Source organism: Pteropus alecto, unplaced genomic scaffold (assembly GCF_000325575.1).
Source record: "Pteropus alecto unplaced genomic scaffold, ASM32557v1 scaffold48, whole genome shotgun sequence".
NCBI lineage: Eukaryota > Metazoa > Chordata > Mammalia > Chiroptera > Pteropodidae > Pteropus > Pteropus alecto.
In genome coordinates, this window is record NW_006442110.1 from 5,400,069 (window position 1) to 5,415,506 (window position 15,438).

Below are 15,438 nucleotides of genomic sequence, written 5' to 3' on the forward strand. Positions count from 1 at the left end.
GAAAGGTCGGAACTGCAGATCCGGGCCAATCTGAATCGCCTGGGAAAACACGGGTACGAAGTGACGCGTGGAGGGCACGTTTGCTCAGAGGGGCTCCCCCTGCAAACGCCTCCCCATTCCGGGAGCCGCCTTCCCCTGTGCGTTGTGGGGGGCGCAGGCTCCAGCTCCACCGTGGGAAGCCACAGCCAGCATTCCCCGCCTCTGCCCACCTGACGAGTGTGAGGCTGGATCAAAACCGGGCCCACGAGGTGCTTCTGCTCCGGGCTTTGCATCTTAAAGGAGAAACTCGGAGACGCAGAGGTTAAATGACGCCCAGCGACGACGGCCCGGTGTCCAGGCGCCCACCGCAGCGGCCGCCCTCGGCTCTTCTGCAGGTGGGGACGTCATGGCCGCAGAGCCGTTTTCCCAGCACGACTTTCCAGCCCCCTCCCCCGCCCCCAAATCTATTAACTGCTCATATATTTTTCAATAAATTCCTTTCTGCCTAAGTTTCTAAGATTTGGAGGACACTACAGGACAAAAACAGACCCATGATGAACTCCTGCAGACACTGAAGAGGAAGAAGCACAGAGTTACGAGACAGAGAACGCACTCGGGGAGCTCGCGATGCGGACTCGGGCTGGGCCGACCGTGGAGAGTCAGAAAGAGCTCACTGGACAGAGACGAGGAACGATGGGCGCCGGTTCCTTTTCTGCCCTCCCAGACTGCTCTGCTCGTATTTCTGTTTTAAGAATTATCTCACTTTACGAAAGTTCTGAAGCCCCCCAGCAGACTGTCAGCGCCACCAGAGTAAGAAGCCCCGCTGTACCCCAGGGCACTTCCGCAGCGGGGCGAGGAGGAAGAAAGGGGAGATTCCGCCTTAAGAAAGGTGCCACGTGCAGAGGGGTCGTTCCCCGCCCCCAGCCTCCCGAGGTGCACACTGAGCGGACCCCGAAGCCGGTCCTCCAGCCGAAGCAGCGCCTGGGTCTCGGCCAAAGCCTCTTCCCAGACGGGCGATCCCCCCGCCGGTGCCTTCGAAGGCGCCTTCTCCTTGCCTTGTCTTCCCACCAGACCCCTTCACGTCCTCTGCGCTTTTAAGAAAGGGAGGGAGAGTCTGTAACTTCGAGTAGCTTTCTTTGGCTTTCCGCCCTGCAAAACTCCTTAGTCGAGGGAATGGGAAGGGCTTAATCACCTGCCTGAAAGGGGAAAAAAATATAATGAACAAAGCACGAATCACTGTCTCAAAGAGTTATCTGGCAAGATCTCTTTCCTAATTCTATGAGGTGATGGGGGCCACTGAGAACCAAGGATCTTCTTCTGTTACTCTGCACTGTCCGTATCATGCTGTGCACACAGAATCCGCCTACGCACATCGCAAAAAAAATGCATGAGAGTAGGAGAAGAGGTGCATGGAGAGAGACAGACAGATGCAGGGGCTAACCATCTGAATCGGTAGGTAGAAGCTCCTAGAGAAACTGGAAGAATCGGATTAATTACGCAGTGGGAGAGATTATATCCAGAAACATGAGACCCCTGTCAGACAGCAGGGAAAGGCCAGAAGGTGGAAGGAGAGTCCCCCAGAAGGTGGAAGGAGAGCCCCCCAGAAGGTCTGCCACGCGCTGTTCTCTACTGTGAGAAGAGGCCATAATGCACGCACCGCGCTCCCATGCTTGGCCTTACGCTCCGTGAGTGTTCACTGCAGTTAACCTGCTCTGGTGCTACCGCCGTGAACTAGTTACGGAGGCAGCACAGAACGTATCTCGTAGGTTTCCAGACTGGAGGAGGCAGCCCTCACCTGATGTCACGGCTGCTGGGCAGCACTCGGTGACCCTGCAATGGGTGCCAGATGCACTGACCAAGCGGAACTTTTGAACTGTCTCTAGAAATTGGGAAGAAGGAAGCAAGTAGCTATTCAGGGACCAGAAGAGGAGCCCAAGGCGGAGACAATGATGCCTCCTTAATTATTCCGTTTTCTCACGCACGTCCCAGCCCGTCACAATGAATCAGGGCCATGCGACCAGTTGAGGCTAACGAAATATGAGCAGGAGGGAAGAGGTCAAATCCGAGCTAAGGCAGCTGGAAGGCCCTCACTTCTCCCGCTGGAAGGTCTGAGCAACAGGATGTGCTTTACAGATGATGGGCCAACGACATGGCCAGCCTGAGTCCTGGAGCGGCTGGGGCAGAATGCCCTGCTGCCCGGTGCTGGACATGCAGTAGGAATGACAAGTGAGCCTTGTGGTTTTGACACAGGTTTGAGGATTTTTTTTCCCAGCTGAACCGATCCTGTCCTACCCGTCCTATCCATGTCTCAATCTCCTTTTTCTCCCTGGAAAAGGGTCACACTGTCCCCGCCCTCCATGGGTGGCCTTTTATGGACAGTCACCGATAGTCTCACAGCTCCTGAAGAAGTTGCCCAAAGACACTGCAGTCATCCTACGTCTCTCGGTCCTGCCACGCGCTTCGGTCCTGCCACGCGCTGTTCTCTACCTTGTGGGAGACTTCTAGTTGCCTCAGAAGCTTCAAACCACACGGGAGAGAAAACGGTGGGGGGTGTCGACAGCTCCCCCGGTTTCATGGCCAGCAGCCCAGGAGCCTCGCACGTTTTCAGAGGCGCACGGTTTCTTTTGATCTAATGAGGCCCCCCGTTCTCTACCTTGTGCTATAGGAACTTGGGTATTTGTTGGTTTATAATCCCATGAATTTCTCAGCCTCCCAGAATCCTCACACCTTGACTGTTTGCTCCTGTGACCGGAAAGAATGACAGACCACCCAATCCGTTCCATGAGTTTAAAATACTCTAAGGCATCCTGAGCTGTGTCAGACCTTGTCCTGCATGAGCATCGTAAGGATCACGTTATGGGCCGTTTATGACCTTGTAGCTGGGGTGGGGATGAAGGAGACACACGTGCTGGTTCTGGGCATCTGAGATACTATCTGATATTCCCACATCCGACACTGCTTAACAACTATGTTTGACTCTCTGCTGCAAACAGCCCCGTTTCCAGCACTAATTATTCAAGACCGTACAGTAAAGGGGAACGTGGTCCTGAAGTTGGGATATAACCTAATTTATTAAAGGAGAGTGTGAATAAAGGTCACTTTTGGGGCCTGCGAATAGCATTTTAATTAGGACCTGCACAGCCGTATTGAGGGGAGGAGAGACAAAGAGGGGGAGATCTGTGTGGACCGGGACAGGGGGCCCAGCATGAGAGGGTCGTGCCAGGGGTCCGGGACTGTGTGCGGGGACAGGTGAGGCATCCACACACACGGGCGTGAAAGTGGTGGGAGTGTGCAGGGCAGAAAAGCTATCGGCTCATCACTGGTCATCACGCAAGGAGCAGGCAGGCCACTGTGGAGCTGGTCCCCACACCGCGTCTCATTTAATCTTCCCGTCAACCGATACGAGACTGACGTGACATGCCCGCTTTACGTGAAAAAACTGAGACTTGGATGAATTTATCGAGGTCACAGGTGGCTGAGCTGCAATGGAAAACCAAGCCTTCCCTACTCTGAAGCCAAGTGCTTTTCCCCAACATGGGATAAATTTTGCCTGTCGAGAGTCTTGATTGTAACATCATTAATTGCCCCTAGCAGCGCAGACCCTGTGCTGTGCCCTTCTCCAAGCTAAAGTGGGGCGGGGGGGCAGGGGGAGGGCCCTTCACCCCCACCAAATTCTACATGGGAAAATCACATCATCACACCTGTAAAAGGAAACTTTCCCAGGATGAACACTGAATGCTGAGTTTCACCCGAACTGTCTCCAACCAGGTGATGTTAAATAGTCCCGAACTTGCAGCAAACAGCTGTCCCAACCAGGCTCACACAGGACTCACAATTTCGAGTGATCTGACGTGCCAGACCCTTACAGGGCCAAACTACAGACTCTTTTCTGATCAATGGACTGTTTTAGCCAATACAGACTTATAGGCTCATCCTGTTCCCTTCAAAGAGGTTGTTTTCTTCCATTACTTCAAACAACGACCTGAAGCCCCCATTCTGGTGGATAGAGCCCTGGACCCCCACTTGCACCCCCCTGCCCCTCAGAGCTGTATGTTCTCTTGCCTGGCAAGCGAATAAATAAACTTGGGTTTTTCTTTAGAGCTCTGGTGGGTTTTGTTTTTCTTCTATGACAAACCTGACTACCCTTTCCCATTTTGATTATGGACGTGGGCTTCCAATATGCTTGCTCTTTGCTAAACTGGCAGCTTTCAACACCAGTCAAGAATCTTGAATCGCTAATATAGATCATCCTGACTATACACAGCCCAGGCATTTTAGGGGATGTGGGACATAAGCCTCTAAGATACTAGCCTTCAACCAAGCAAGCTGTATCTAATTCCAACTATCTCTGGGTTGAAGCTGATGATGTGAAAATGATTATATTAACTCCAGGGGACTCACGAGGAATAACTTTTCCTATGCTTACTTCTCACAGAAATCGGTCACAGAACTCCACCATCTGTGAAAAAGAGGGAAAAAGAACTATTGGCTGTGAATTGTCTCAAGGCTGAGATAACGTCCTGGAGGGGAACCAGCACCTGCTCAGCATCGTCACCGATGAACGGAACGCAGAACGTCTGCGAGGCTATTCTCGTTGACGGTTCATCCAGTTTTCCTTATTTATCCTTCCCAAGTTCCTCAAACAGGCAAGCCAATGCCACCTTCGGAAAGCGAGGTTACAGAGACAGAATGTTCACTAAGCAGACACTGCCAGACTCTGTTACAAGTCACGCCCTGGGTTAGGCTGTGAGACGAAGATGTGCATCAGAAGGAGAGATTATTCCCCTCGAGGAAAGTAGGAGACCTCAGCGGGGCGCAGAAGTCACATGAAAAAACTCCATAAAAATGTCCTGCGTGCACGACAGAGGCATGTCTCAAGTGCTGAGGTCTGGCGAAGCTGAGCAGAGGAATTGGCAACTGAGCTGAGTCTTACAGGACAAACGGAATTTGGCCAGGAGGGGGACGCAGGGAACGAAGGTCTTTCTAGGCAGAGATAAGAGCGTGTGCAATACACCAAGGATGAAACAGTCTGCACAGGCCAAATCGCTTTGAATTACTGAAAGTGGGTAGAGGGGGGGATGGCGGTTGTCGTGAGGTCAGCTTGTCATGGACTGACTTTGCTAAACTAAAGAGTTTGAAATTTATCCTGCAGGCAGTGGAGAGCTCCCTGAAATTTATCATCTGTGGGTGCTTGCACTTCCGGCCAAAATGGAGTAACAGAAACTGCCACTTTCACCATCTTTAACAACTAAAAACTATACAAAATATATGAAACAATGATTTTCACACAATGGACAGCAGCCAATGCCGGAGAGTAATTCCTGAGGGAAGAGAAACAAAGGAACCGAGCCCTACGCGTGCCCGGGCATACTGTCTGGACGACGCTTCTGGGTCGAGAGGCGAGGGGGTGTCTCGCTGAGTGGAGAGCAGAGGTGAAAACTCAGGGAGACTAGCTGGCTGGGATCTACAGGAAGGAGAGCTGCATCGAGAGAATTCTGCAAAAGAGACACAGCGAAAGCTCCAGGGCTCTTGGGGGTGGGTTCCCCTCAAGTCTCCGGCGGAACATCAACCACGACACGCGGCCAGGAAGAGTCTGAATTCCAAAAGCCGGAGTGGAAGAACCTTGTCACCCACCCATGGTGCACTGAGCAGACTATTCAGGGGAGTGTTGACTGAACAGCAGGGAAGAGTAGCCTCGGGCTGAGGGCTTCTCCGCCTCCTTCTATGTGACGAAACTGAAAAGCCAGTCTAGAAGGGAGTAAAGTTTTTCCAAGTAAAAGAACACAGTGTAAGGCTTGAGAACATCTGCGTGCGTACATATAGGAGGCATAGGTGAGTAGATATATACACACATTTCCTATACATATACAACAAAGTAAAAGTCACAAGGTCTGACATCTAATACACCATTTCCAGGCATACGAAGAAGGAAAATATGACCTGTAATTAGGATAAAAGTATATTAATAGAAACCGACCCCAAAATAGAAAACAAGGATATTAAGAAAGTTACATATAATTACATTCCATATATTCAAGAAAGTAAAGGAAAATATATGTAAGTAAAGACACGGGAAACATAAAAAAGACCCAAATCAAACTCCTGGAGATGAACTAAAAAACACAATGTCTTAGGTGACAAGTAAACTGAATGGAACTAACTACAGACACTGAAGATTAGAAAATTTTAAGACATAGCAAGAGAAACTCTCCAAAATTAAGAAAGAGAGAAAGAGAGAAAGAGAGAAAGAGAGAAAGAGAGAAAGAGAGAAAGAGAGAAAGAAAGAAAGAAAGAGAGAAAGAGAAAAGAAAGAGAAAAGAAAGAAAGAAAGAAAGAGAAAAGAAAGAAAGAGAAAAGAAAGAAAGAAAGAAAGAAAAAGAAAGAAAGAAAGAAAGAAAGAAAGAAAGAAAGAAAGAAAGAAAGCAAGAAAGAAAAGATACCAGGGATTCCAAGAATGGACACAGAAAATTGTATTCAAGAAGAAGCAAAAGAAGACTGTATTCAAGAAGATTAAAGAAATGAGTTAGTCCATTGTTTTATATCGAAAGATATCTAACACAAATTTATAGATTAATGCCCAGAAGAGGACATCTTGCCTGGCATATGTTTAGTTTGGTTCAAATAAACTAGAGAGAGAGAGAGAGAGAGAGAGAGAGAGAGAGAGAGAAAGCCTGCCTCCCACCCCCACCGAAGCAGCATATAAAGCACTGGTGAGCCATAAGACATCTTCAGTGGCTACAATATAACTGGTGTCCTCAAAGAAGAGAAAGGGAGAAAAGGGGAGATAGAAAAAATATGTGAAGAATGAAAAGCTCCCAATTCGATGGAAATTATAATAAATAAATGCACGAAACGCAAGGAGCTATATGAACCCAAGATGCATAAAGAAAACTATACTAAAGTACATAATAATCAAGGTACTTGCAAGCAGTGAGCAAGAGAAAATGTTAAAATCAACTAGAGACTAAAAAATCACACGTGTAAAGGAATACGAATAAGAATAGCCAGTATCTTTCCAGGAACAAGGCAAGACAGAAGACAGAGGACTCACATCTTTAAAATACTAAAAGAAAGAAAAAATGTCAGCCTTCAACCCTATGCCCGGCTTTCAAAAATGAAGGCCAAATAGAGACCGATCAGACGTATAAATGTTGAAAAGATAGTTGACTGCTGAAAGGAAAAATAATAACAATGTATTACTGGGTTTATAAAATATGCAGAAGCAAAATGTATGACAATAGCACAAAGGACAGGAGACACAGAAATATACTGTTGCAAGGTTCTCATATTTGAATGAAGTGGTGCAATGTTACTTCAAGGTAGATTGTGATAAGTTAAACAAGTACCCTATAAGTCCTAAAGCAACGACTAAAACAGTCAATGTTATAAAAAGATGTTATCATTAAAGAGCCCACAAGTGAGACAAAATTGAATCATAAAATTAAATTACTTCAAAAATAAGGCATAAAAAAGAGGAACCAAGAACAGATGTGATGAATGAAAAACAAATAGCAAAATAACAGATTAAAACACAACCATATTCACAACCGCATTATACGTAAATGGTTTAAACACCCTAAACAAAAGACAGAGGCTGTCAGATTGGATTAAAAAGCAAGCTCCACCTATGTGCGTGGCTACAAGAAACCCACGTCGAATACAGCCGAGCGTGCCCACTGCTGAACACTGCACCAGCCCTTACGGGCTGTAGCTGCTTCTCCTCTGAAAAGCCACAGTCTCTGGTGAATATGGACTTTACTAAAGAGTCATGCCAAGTCTCACTGCACTCCGTACAACAAGCACTGAAATGCTACATTTTATCCCAGGCTTCTAGAGTCTTCTGTTCTCAAAATGGCCAGTGCTTTCCAGAAGCATTCCAACTTAATGACCTTATCAATGCCTGTTACGAATCAGACTGTGAATTACCAGAAATTGCAATTTGTGCCATGAATCTGATAATCCTTTTTTTCTCTCAACTAATGAACTATTAGTTCATTCATTCAGCAAATTGTTAATATTTATAAGTCAGCCACTATGCCGGATGCATTGTACACACAGGTATATATTGGTGAAATGATCCAGGGTAGTTTCTTTACCCATGGAGCTTAGAATGTAGTAGAAGAGACCATGCAAACAAAAATGTAATTACATGCTGTGTTAACAGCTGTAACCGAAACAGAGAAAATATTAGAAGGCGGGCTTTAAGTAAATCGTGTGGCCAAAGGCGTTCTCTTTGAGAGAAAACATTTAAACCAAGACTTGAGCATGAACCAGCCACTAGAAGAACCAAGAGAAGTTTCCAAGCACAGGAACGGTATACGTAAAGACCCAAAACAGAATAAGTTGATGTGTGTAAGTCGCCTGAAGGACAGGAAGAGTCACCTGAGACAATGCTGGAGCGATAAACTGCAGTTAGATCATGCAGGGCTACAGTAGGAAGTTTTCATTTTCCTCTTAAGCACATGGAAAGTCATTAGAGCATATAAATAGAAGAGTAACATGTGTGACTAAGTGTACATTTTAAGATTCTCTCTCTTGCAAGCCTCGGGAGAATGGATTATAGCTGGACAGGAGTGGAAACAGGGAGATGTCTGGGTTGCTGTCACTGACAATCAGGCAGAAGGGGAGAGGGGCTCGGCTCCAAGTGGTGACAATGGAGAGAAGTTCAAGGATTTGAGATGTACTTTGGAGGGGGAATTGGCGAGACTATTTTGGCGGTTACTATGTCAGCTGTGAGGAAGAGAGAGGACTCAAGGGTGATTCCAGCTGGCTGAGTGACAAGGACAAGGAGGCCTGGAGCTGTGACAAGGCTAAGGGTGAGAGCTGGTTCGGCTGGAGAGGCAGCGGTGCCTGCCCCTTTGCTCCTGAGCCCAAATCAACAGAGAAGCCAAAACAGTGGGCCTTGGAGCAGTAGCACGAGAAATGAGATCTGACTGAAGAAGACGTGTCTGATAACTGTCTACACATCCCTACTTCCAAATGTGGTTCTTTTCTGTCTCCTGACTGAAGAAGACGTGTCTGATAACTGCCTAGCACATCCCTACTTCCAAATGTGGTTCTTTTCTGTCTCCTTGGGATGACTCTGAGCCACAACCTGACTCCTGCAGGTGGCCCAGAGTCCACACGCCCCAGCACCAGCTGAACAGCACAGGCAGCGGCCCAGCTAGCAAGATGAGAGACACGCAGAGGCCTTTTGTGAACCGGAGACTGGGCGGAGCAGCCCGCCTGGTTCCACGGCTCCCACGTCTTCCAGCAAACTGAATGACAGGTTTCGCAGGCCTGACTATTTCTCCGGGAATGGATCTAGTCTCCTATCATTTCATCTCTCCGCCTCAGTAAACACAGGCCTAGTCTTTCACCAGTCCCTCCTCCAGGTAAAGGGAGTCGCTCCCAGCTTCTAACCCACAGACTAGTGATCGTGCCCTCAACTGATGTCGAGCGAAAGGAGACATGCAAAGACAAGGGCAGGTCCTCTTCAAAGGCCTAGAACTGTCGTCCTAATGCTAAGGGACCTAAAAGTTTGGAGCCCCCAAAGGGCAGAGGAGCCCGCCGACCACAATCCCACACTTTGCACTATTCACCAGGCCTGCGGGGTCTCCGGGTCACGAGGGACGAGGAAGCCGTGGAAGCCCCGGAGGACACGTGTCCGTGCCTTGAATGCAGCAGCAGCGTGGAGGCCCCCATTCTGGTCCGCGGTGGTGCTCTGCCCCGCACGCTGAGGCCCCGCAGAGCACCCCCTCCCGGGAGCCACCAGCCCTGAGCCCGGCAGCAGAAATGCCTCCATCCAGCACAGCAGTAGCCCCGGGAACCCCAGAGGAGGAAAAAACGCCAGGTCAGGGGCACTTCTTACTGTCGCTGAAGCTGCCCTGCCGGCCTGTCACATTCGTGACCTCGGAGCCCCAGACCCTGCCTGGACGACACGCTTCGGCTGTGCACTCGCCAACCCGAATGCCTGTCGGTTTCTGTGCCACACAACCCTGCGGCTCCGCACGGGTTCGAGACTATAAAAGATCAGAGACCAGGGCGATCACCAAGGGGGAGAGACTTTTTTCAAAAGGCTGTCAGAGAAAACAAGAGAAGCTCTATTTCAAATTTGCTTTACAATTTTGAAAAATGTAGAACTTTACGTTTTTTCCAACAGGTGGAGGATAAAGTATGGTACTGCCTCTCGATAAATTCTGAAGAAGGAAAACAGTGAACCCGAACTGTGCTTTTCACGACACAGTCGAGGGGAAAAATGCTCAAAATTACATACGGAATATAATTACGATCATGAGGAACACGTATAAAACACAGCAATGGCAAAAATGCTGAGAGGAAATGCACCAGCTTGTCAACAGCTTATAGTTGTTTGATGAGAAATAGGTTTTCCTTTTCTAATAATTCTGTATTTACCAACGTTTTGCTAATAAATTTGCATTTCTATTATAATAGACATAACTACTGTTTTACTCTGAAAACAAATTAGATACAAATTCCTCTGCTGGCCTATCTACAGCCCTGTTAAAGAAATAGAATTTAAATCTAAACGTTTTAAAATTACCATCAACAACGTTTAGTAGTGTTATTACTCACAAAATATTATTTCTGTAAATTAAATTTAGCCGCATCTATAAGAACTGGACTTGTGGTCAGAGCACTGAAATCAACTTTTAAATTTTTTTTTATTTTTATTTCGAGATAATTGTAGATACATATGCAGTTGCAAGAAATGACAGAGAGAGATGTCATCTACCCTTCCCCCATTTCCGCCGATGGTACCATCCTGTATAACTACAGTACGAACAACATCACACCCAGAAGCTAACATTGGTACAAGCCACAGACCCTACTCAGATTTCGCTAGTTTTACAGTCGTTGGAATGTACGTGCGTATTTTTCGTTCTGTTCAGTTATATCTGACGCGTAGACTCGTGTGACCACCACAGTCCAGCTCGGCATAGTCCCATCGGAGCTGCCCCCTTGGACAGACACGGCCCCCTCCCTCCCCTGCCCCCTAACTCCTGGCAATGATGGTCGACTTTTGTTCAATGAACAGTTACTGATCCCCCATGTGCTGACCACGATGCCAAGCACAGAAGGACCATGACGCAAATATAAATCACGTAAACAGTATCACCTAGTGGTGAGGAGTCCAGGCGGGAACCAGACTGACTGGGTTCAAACCCTGGGCGTGCCGCTTACCAGCGGGGTGACCTTTGGCAAAGTACTGAAGCTCTCTACGCCAGTTTCTTCAATGAAAGGGGGATAATAATAGAACCTCCTAGGGCTGTCACGAGGATTCAGTGAGGTGGCATTTGTAAGGCAAGTAGAAAGTGCCTGGTCTGAACCCATGCATGACGGCACCTAAGGACTCACAGTCCAGTGGAGGACACGCAGGACACTGGCCAGGTCAGCCCATGCCAGGTGAGGCAGTTTCATCGCAAACACAGTGCTGTGGGAGGACATGGGAGGACATGGGAGGACATGGGAGGACATGGGAAGGACCCGCCCAGTCTGGCTTCCCAGAAAAGGGAATCGTGGGAGGACGTGGGAGGACATGGGAGGACACAGGAGGACATGGGAAGGACCCGCCCAGTCTGGCTTCCCAGAAAAGGGAATAGCACGGGAGGGCACGGGAGGGCACGGGAGGGACCCGCCCAGTCTGGCTTCCCAGAAAAGGGAATATTGGGTTGGGCTCTGCAGTGTCACACTGACATCTTCAGAGGTTTCAGGATCAGCGGTGCTGAGGCTCAGAAAGGTGAGGGCCACTCTGGGAGCCTGGGGTCCCACGGAACGGTTAGAACTGAGGGCTGTGAGGCGTCTGGAGGGGCGGGCAGGGGAAGCAGCCGCAGACGACGGCCCGGGAGGCTGAGGGCTGTGGTGTAATGAGCACAGCAGCTTCGCGGGCCTGGAGAAGACGAGAACAGAGCAGGGAGAGGGAAGCCTGCCTCGCGAACACAGGTGCACCGGACGGGATGAGAATGGATAAATCAGAAAACACAGCAAAGGTGACCGATCACTGCAGTCCGGTTAAAGCCAACAGCAGTGGCAACCGTGCCTTAAACGCGGGCACTGTTCTTGTGAGAAGCAGAAAATCGTGAGTGTTTGGGGGCCTGGGCTTAGCAGGTGTGAGGCTACTCACGCCACAACCCTGCCGGGCAGTTTCCTGCGTGCTCCCTGCCGGGCAGTTTCCACCTCAGCCAGGTGATCTCACCGCTGGCCCGCAGCCTCAAACCCTCCTCTTCTAGGAGCTCCAAGGGAGCCACTGGGCAGAGGCTCTGGCAGTTCCCAATGTCCCTCTTGGTCACTGGCACCAATCAGCTTTGTCATCGTGAGCCCATCATGCTAATCTGATCATCTGGCAACCCGCGTGCTCCCTGCCGGGCAGTGTCCACCTCGGCCAGGTGATCTCACCGCTGGCCCGCAGCCTCAAACCCTCCTCTTCTAGGAGCTCCAAGGGAGCCACTGGGCAGAGGCTCTGGCAGTTCCCAATGTCCCTCTTGGTCACTGGCACCAATCAGCTTTGTCATCGTGAGCCCATCATGCTAATCTGATCATCTGGCCGTCTGCTTCTTCAGGCTCAGGATGTCCTGGTCTCTGAACAGGTGACTGGCCCCGGGCTGCCCCCTGCCCTCCCCGGCCTTGGAGATATTTCTCCTCCTTGTTGTCCCCGGGGCCATGATCCCCTACCCACGGCCTGTTCATATCCTGCCCGGCTTTCACGACTGGATTCTTGCCTCGCCAGTCCAGGTAGATCCAATGACCTGTTGCCACCTACACCTGGGTGTGGCAGGTAGAACATAAACAAACTACCCTGCGTTTCTGCTTTGAAATTCTCCGTCAGCCTCCTCCTCCGGGTTATTTTTCTCATTACAGAAAGAGGGGGAGGAAGGACCAAGAATGCTTATTTCATTTCCTTAACCTAAATTATATGGTCAACTCTATGGAGACTGAAAACAATCACTGATTTTACTCTGCAGTAGCATCGGGCATGTTTCTTTTTGGTCTGTCATTCTCTCAACCACGAGAAGAAAAAAATGTTGTAATAAATGGCTCTGGCTAAGTGGGTGGTTGTGGTGGCTTACAGTTTGGCTCTGAAAACTGAGAAACCGAAAAAAAAAAAAAAGATAAAAGTAAAAAACTCTTTCCTCTAAACAAGGTTGAGCATATGAAGCTGCCTGAAGATCATGAAGATGAAATGTAACCAAAGACGACTTAGAAATAAATTTTCCCAACTACCCCTAAAATAACACCTTCTCATCCTCCCAGAAACACCTCCTTCTCTTAAAGGTGATCTGCAAAAGATGGCTTCTAACAGCATTTATCACAAATACAATCCCTTCCCAACAAAACACATCAAGACATTCTCCCATGCCTTCGTAGGCCAAATTCACTTGTAGCCATTAAATCAAATTGTCATGTAAATAAACAAAATTATAACATTTGTAAAAAAAAAAAAAAAAAAAGTCACATAACAGCCAGCCAAGAATATCAAAAGAAACAGTTTGAATTTTTTTGATGTCATATCCGAACTCCAACAAATTCAGTTATTTGTCTGTTTAGAAAACACCAACATCTTCAATTCCCTAAGCCCCAGAGCAAAACCTCGTATGCACTTAGAGCCTGCATCTCTCGATGTTTGGTGCAAGGGTGGTGTCCAGTCTACGGGTGATCTGAGTCTGCTTTTCTGACCTTTCTTCAGGCAGAGGGCAACCGTTTGTCGAGAGGACATACAACGTAAATGATGGCAGAAAAGAGTGATTTATCTTTAATTGAATACGGTAGGATGATCTGTTAAGAAACTAATCGTGCTCTGCTTCTCACTGCAGCAGACACCCCAGTAAAGGACAAGCCCTTTCCTTCCCCCATACAAAACCCCACCAGCCACTCCCTCTCCTATCCCCAGGATTATTTTAACTGACTTTGTTTTTGAAAGATATAGGAGTGTCCCAAACTAACACCAATAAAAATCACCTGAGGGGCTTGTTACACTATTTCTGGGTCCCTCTCTGGACCCACCAATTAAAATACCTGAAGATGGAGCCTGGTAGACACATTTTAAACAAATTCCCTAAGAAATGTTGATCTAGGGATGGTTAGGAACATTCTGGGAAACACTGAGTCAAAGAGACCATAAAACTGGAGTATTTGGGTGTGGGCAGCAGGTGAGCTGAGGCCTCAGAGAAGAGGCCCAGCCCTCAGAAGGCTCCTAGCCTATAGGGAGCTTGGTCCTCATCCCACCGGCAGGCAGGGAGGGGTGAGCGTAGGACTGTAAGCAGGGCTGTGACCTAATAAGCTTTACATTTAACCTGCCTCTCCTTTCAACCTTCAGCTCATACTCATGTGTCACCCTCTCCCAAGGACTCTCCTGCTGCCCCTTGCCCTGCAGCCTGAGTCCAGGAGAGGGTCCTGCTGCTCTGTGCTCATTACCTACACGTGCTCCTAATTCAGCACGGCCACCTGTACTGACGTGGTCCATTTACCCATCATTCTCCTCTCCTCTGCACCCCTAAGCCTCTGCAGGCAAGGAAGTGACTTGAACACTGTGCCTGGCACATGGCAGACGTCCTAAGAACATTTAACCAAGCAGACTACTGTGTTCCGTTTACCACCATGTCACCACCGAATGGCCCTGATTCTTCAAACAGAAAAGCAGCTCCACGGTCCCCACTCCTAGATGGCCGTGGCCTAGAACCGTTCGTTTCTAGCTGAAAAACTGGCTCCTATTTCTAAACCCCTCATTTACCAGAGGACATTATAGGGGTCAGAATGAAACAGCAGACACGTGAGGTTTTCATTATATTACTACAAAGTTAATCCGTTTATATTTTTACGTTTCAAAAAGAACTAAAGTTCTCACAACTCTCCAAACCGCTCAAGGGGATTTAAGGCGCAGGAAAATGTACCAACAGGTGATCAGGGCGTGAAAGCGTGCGGGGGGCCAGTCTTGCAAAGCCTAAAAGCAGAACACCTGGCTTCCATCAGGCCGCCCGCACCCCAAACACCTGTTTCAATTGGGCCAGCCCTTCCCACTCGACGCGAATGTAGGGAAGAGGCAACCGAAATTTTTAAATTCTGAAATTATTTGACAACGGAGGCGAGAGACATTCTATGAACGAGGAATCATAAAGATTACCTTACCAGGTCCCCCTCGGCAAACTCCCCTTCACTATCGGAGATTAAAGCGGTGGTATCAGGCGGGTGGACACCGTGACCACACAGCGCCTCTGCCGTCACCTGTGCCCCCCCGACCCCGAGCGCGCGCAGGTGTCCCCCTCCCAAGAAATGTGTGCCGCGCCGAGCTTACCTTGGAGCACGGGTCCTTTCGGCTTGCCCTTCGTCGTCGCCGAGGTCAGCTCCGCGCTCTAACGACCTCCACATCAGTCCCCTTGCTAAGTGGCGCCAGAAGTCGCCGTCCACAGTTCACGCCGAGGACGGTGTCCAAGCCCCTAGCCACAACCAGGCGCGTTGCCGCGT

At 48.8% G+C, this 15,438-nt stretch overlaps 1 protein-coding gene across 1 annotated transcript in view; it reads left to right on the forward strand.

Annotated features, from left to right (window-relative positions):
- Positions 1 to 606: 606 nt before the first annotated feature.
- Positions 607 to 15,438, forward strand: part of NOBOX (NOBOX oogenesis homeobox) — a 20,731-nt gene continuing 5,899 nt past the window's right edge. The window contains 1 exon segment of the mRNA XM_015596161.1: positions 607 to 789. Coding sequence (XP_015451647.1) covers positions 607 to 789 — 183 coding nt within the window.